This window comes from Marasmius oreades, chromosome 5, assembly GCF_018924745.1.
Source record: "Marasmius oreades isolate 03SP1 chromosome 5, whole genome shotgun sequence".
NCBI lineage: Eukaryota > Fungi > Basidiomycota > Agaricomycetes > Agaricales > Marasmiaceae > Marasmius > Marasmius oreades.
In genome coordinates this window covers 1310005-1315637 of record NC_057327.1, presented here as the reverse complement: position 1 = coordinate 1315637, position 5633 = coordinate 1310005, and the positions used below count along the sequence as shown (strand labels likewise).

The 5633-nt window shown below is 44.2% G+C and overlaps 1 protein-coding gene across 1 annotated transcript; it reads right to left on the bottom strand.

Moving 5' to 3' along the window:
* Positions 1 to 550: 550 nt before the first annotated feature.
* On the bottom strand, positions 551 to 2290 carry E1B28_008445 (uncharacterized protein; the record flags this gene model as incomplete). The annotated part of the gene is made up of 2 exons (XM_043153250.1): positions 551 to 2022; positions 2242 to 2290. 2 exons carry the CDS (start codon positions 2288 to 2290, stop codon positions 551 to 553), a joined length of 1521 nt encoding a protein of 506 aa, XP_043008534.1.
* Between the last annotated feature and the right edge of the window lie 3343 nt (positions 2291 to 5633).

Genomic DNA, 5633 nt, shown 5'->3' with positions numbered 1-5633 from the left:
CATAGTTCCCAGAGAACAGTTCCCCCATACACCACTTCCCAGCATGAACGCATCTCCGATGCATCAAATTACCAGTGGGCGTGGGATTAACGAATGTAAATGCGGAGAAATGTGATGCATCATGATCTCAGTGATCAACAGTGTTAGGGATATCCTCGAGAGAAAGAGATCAATCATAAAACAGAGATTCCGGATCAGAACAGAAACCTCCATGTAAGAAATATAGCCGGTTGGAGTAGTCAACTTGCCAGGAGGAGTGCTGGCCGTCACTACGAGGTAACAGTGTTTTCGGAAGGAGAATATGGCAGTCGCCTTCCTCAAGTCGCAGTCCATAACCATTCTCCATAATAATACCCCCAGAAAAAATATTAAAGGGAGCATTGGGCGAATACAGACAATTAGGCATCCACACTCGAAATTTTTCATTCAAACCATGGGCCGGGATCTCAAATACACATATTCTGCCCCCTGTGACCTCCACATTTCTGGCAACCCCAGTTGTGATACATTGCTTGCAATCCTCCTCAAAGGAGACAAAGGAACTCCGGTCTCAAATAATGTGGAAAGACGATGCCGTATCCAGTATATTACTGAAACATTGTGTCAGTTCAAGATATGTCGCCAGGTCCTTCTTGTGAAGAGAGACTAAAGGCGGATCCTCAAGTGATGAGGAACCCATTTGCAATATCACACCTGCAGTGCACAGAGAAACATTGGGTTTATTGGATTCTGTAGCTATAGCAGGCTTTGTAGTAACAGATTTCGTGGTAGCGGTAGTGGTACTCATGATTTCCTTCTTCTCTGTGGCACATCTTGAACATTCAGCATCTGCAAAATGCCAATGTCCATTCGTACAATGTATATGTCTTCCCTTCCTCTTCACACCCCCATTTGGTGCCAAGGTCCCAGTCAAAACATCAATCAGTTGATTATGCCAGATTTGGTATTGAATCATCACATCTTGGACATTGTGGATAGCGTCGTCGAAGGTAGCCCGAGTGCAAAGAGAATAAGAAAGACAATTAATGGTGTCCTTTGCAACTGAAAGAACAGAGTTTTGGGGTAGTCCGCTAGCAAAGTGGAATATAACATCTCCCCATTCAAGATCTCTGTGCATTCCTCGTTTGATGAGCAAAATCTGGTCCCAATATGTCTGCACATATCCATCAACCTTCCCAATATCATTCGCCACTGTCTGGAATAGTGCATTCCGAATAGTCTGCAGGCGGGCGAGGTTCGTGGTACCCCATGTGGTATGGATGGTGTCGTAGAAGGACCGAGCTGAGATACACGAACCATCTTCCCCTACTGTGCATGGCAGTTGTCTTTTAGCATCATCCGATATTTTCGCAGTGATAATCGATAACACCATGAAATCATTACTCTCCCATTTCTTGAACTCCGCTCTATCCTCCTCTGATGTGATTGGGGTAGGTTCGTCTAGAGGATATATGGGAGTGTTATGCCAGGTACACCTCACACTGTCTGCAGGTTCCCCACAAATGTGTGGAAAAAGACCCAGTTGCACAATTGTTAGTCGAATCGCTTCATCCCAGGAAGCTAGATTTTCCGCACCCATTAGGACTGGCTGTTCCTTGAGCTGTGCAAGTGCGTTTGCAAGATCCTTCTGCGATACAGCATCAAGACTGTAGCGGATAACATGAGGCAGCACTAAGGGAATCGGTGTCCGAGATATGTGTGCATTCGACAAAAATTGATTCCATTGTGGTTGCATATATGGGACAGTCCCAGGATCTGGATGATGGTGTATAGTCATGCCCGGCACATATTGGGTTGGAGTTTCATGGGATACTGGATGAGTCGACAGAGGTCTGCCCAAATCAGCCTGGCGGTCGGTAGATGAAAGAAAAGGATTATGACTACTATGATAAGTAGGAAATGGAGCCGTAGGTAAAGCATTAATTAAGGGAACAGAGGGGGCAACAGGAAAAGGAGAAAATGCAGTTCTTTTAACAGTATTCTGCGCAAAGATAGTATTATTTGTAGGTACATGCATCATATCTGGATGAATGTGAGAATGAATTGGATTTGGAGGATGTGATGGGGCGACAAACGGATTAAAAGATGAATGAATGCTACGTAAAGGATGTGGAAACGAGTGAGATGATGGAAAGGTGTTCGAATGAGAGTTCAACAATTGATTAAAAATTTGTGCAGGAGAGTGAGAAGTAAATTGGGCCTGACCGCCAGAGATTGAAGTGGGCAGTGCATGGGACTCACCCGCTGCTAGACCCACATCCTCCAGTATCCGTAGACCATTACTCGCCATCAGTGCTGAGACAGGTGTGGGTATCGCGATAATGGGCGAAGTATACCACTCAAGAGTCAACCTAATATCAGAGCTACGGGAGTAGCACCAACACCAAATCAACCCAAAAACTAGTAAACCTCCATGAAAAGTCTATCAATAACTCTACACACCAGGAAAGATTGCAAGGGTGGACTGCTTGGCAAAGGTTACGCACAAGATCACAGTCTCAATATCGTATGAAGTTCTTATGAAATCAATGTGTAACTGCAAGTGTAAAAACACCACAGCTACGGGATTCTAAGGTTTGTAGGGGCTCTGTTTATTGTCCAGTGGACTAAGTGGGACTATGAATTTCGTCTACGGTAAGACTAATTCAAATGATTGGAGACTATTGCCCTCGACGGACACGAACGCTAAGACCCTCGACAGATCACGAAACAGTAATCAAGACCTCGGCGGCCTACGGACGGATAGTTCTCTAGTTTTGACCTCGATGGTCTCGTATAGTTCAAATCAAATCTTATCGTTTCACTGCACAATGACAGGGCAAATCTCTCTATTGGTGTCAAGAGCAGTTACTCACGGGCAACTCACTCAGGACTTTCCTACGCACGGGTAGTACTTTTTTATCTACGGATACATGAGCTGCTTTTATACTACTTCTACACTAGCTTTGTAATCCTATCTCTACTTGTTCTATCTCTAAAAATAATGCACCGTAGCTACAAATCCATGCGGAGTCTTATCGCTAGGGACTGCTACATGTGCAGAATCTTGTCTATGGAGCTTTTCCGTATTCGAATCATATGTTTTGGACCAATCTGGACCGTTCTTCATTCTTGTTTCAGCATGTAGAATGGACCTACATAGGTGTACCATATGGTATTTCCTGCCTATGGACCTTATCCTGCATTTCGACGTTATCAAATCATATGGACTTTGTGTGTCCAAGTAGTTCCAGCATATGGATCCAGAGTTCTGAATCGCCGTAGCACCTGAACAGCGCGGACTCCGAGATCCGTTGTTCATTCCTGCCTAGTTCCTAGGTACTCTATCTGTGATCTGGGATCTGTATCATGTCTTTTTGTCTTTTCCTCAAATCGGGACTCGATCTACGGTCATATCAAATTTCTCCTAGTCTGTGCGGTCCTATGTCTGATTTCTTGTCAACTAAATCCCCCGTAGAAGTAGGTACTCCTAGTATGAAGGTCTTTTGACTTTGTTAAGTTCTGCTACGAACGGTTCTGTGAAGACTACAAGTCTTCTAATAGTACAATCCCTTGATATGCCAGTGCATAGTAGAATGTAGAGAGTAGAACTCGGTGGATTACCGCTTAAGTCCTCTGCTCATAGTGTTCTACAGGTTTCGAACGGTCATACAGTTTTCTGACACGATCTACGGCTCTCTCTAACTGGTCTAGCTGCGCCTATGGCACATCCTACTAGCGGCACTAGCTTTAACTAGCAATTCGGGCTCACTCTAGTTCTTAATACGATAAATATCGCTCCGTAGCACCATTTAAAGTGCAAAAAGAACTGTGTAGCATAGTCAACTAAGTCGCATTAGCGATCCGACTTGGTATCATATCAGAACAACCCTGAAAACAAGGCGGTACTATTGCAGGTGCTTGATCATGATGATCAGAATCCATCTTGATTAAATCTGCAAGTACAGGCCAACAACAATTGATCCCGAGATTATTGGAAATAAAAGTAAAAAACTCATTTGATGTCTGGGTATCCTCGAATAGATCAGCTAATCAGAACCACTCTCTAGAAAAAAGAGAGGACCATAACCTATAGGAGTGGACTAATAACATGACCTAGCGAGATACAATACAGGTGAGTAATCAAGCTCCTCAGACCAGACACAAAGGTGAAAGGATCATTCTACCTAGCGAGATACGATACAGGTGAGTAATTGAGCTAGTAGTAAATGAATCAGTAACTAATGGTGTCTATAGTGGAAAAGAGACTCACCTCCTCAGACCAGACACAAAGGTGAAAGGATGAGGAGGTAAACACAGGTACCATATAAGGCAAAGATCATGTGACTATCGGTAATACAGATACCATACAACAACTCTAGCAGCAAGGGAGTTGAACTTCACTATGTAACGAGCAATTCAGTCAGTAGTCTTTATAGTGAGTAAATCCAACTTGTCTGAAGCTTCTCTGGCAGAGTCCACTTGGCCAAAGTTTGTCTGCAATTCTACCATCCAAGCTTTATAGCTACCCATCCATGCCAGCGGATCCTGCTCGGAAAATTTGCTACCCAATAGTTCAGGTTTGAAAAATTCAAGAGCAGTACCTCAGAGGAAAGAGAGGCCATAATTGACCTTTGCGGATGGATCAGAGAAAACGTCGGGGTAGTGATTAAATTGTAATTGTAGACCAGTGAGGAAATTTTTGAGTTTGTGAGGATCAGAACTGTCGAAAGTCTCGGGTTCCTTCAGGCATATGCCCTTCTTGGGTTTGGCTTTTTCGCGGAGCATCTGTTGAAGCAACGCATTCTGAACGGTAAGATAACTGGTGAGTGTGGAATAGAAATTATCAGACAGGTTTCGGTAAGGAGCACCGCCTAGCATTCTGCCAGCTGGAGGACCACTACCACCTGGAGGACCACCGTCACCACCACCACCACCAGAACCTCCTGGACCTCCAGAATTATCTGGAGGACCTCCAGGGCCACCACCATTACCTGAACCACCAGGAGGGTCCGATGGATCTTCATCAGGATCATCTGCATCTTCAGGTGGATCATCAACGTCATCAGCTCTACCTTTGCCTTTGTCAATCCTCGGCGTTTCTTCTCCTATTTCCTCCATTTCTAATTTAGAGAGGATAAGAGATGGTTGGGGTCGTTGGGTGGAAGAGTGTCATGAACGATTGATGGTTCCTTGGAGTTTGCTGGGAGAGAGTAGGGTGTTGTAGGGATTGTTGGAATCAGAAGCATAAACATTGCTGACCCTTCGGGGAGTTTTGGGAATATTGAGATGAGAAAAACGAAGAGCAGAACTGACATGGGCCTGAGTTGTAATAGTATATGTGGGAAATAGAGTTTTGAAAACAAAAGGTGTTCATGATGGTCGTCTGGATTGAACAACATGTCGACTCAAGAAAGAGAATTTAACTACTGTTAAGGACGTGTGGAGAACGATTGGACCTGAGTGGATCCGACGAATAGAATGATAGATAGATAGAAAGAAGAAGTGAAGAAGTGATCGGAAGTGATTGGAATGTTTCGGACAGCGATGAGAGAGATGAGAGTGACGAGTCTTGACAGTAGCTGAAGTTATTGGACAACAGCTCCCTGAGTCGAACTGTCTTAGACCTGATCAATGATAACCAGAGTCGAGTT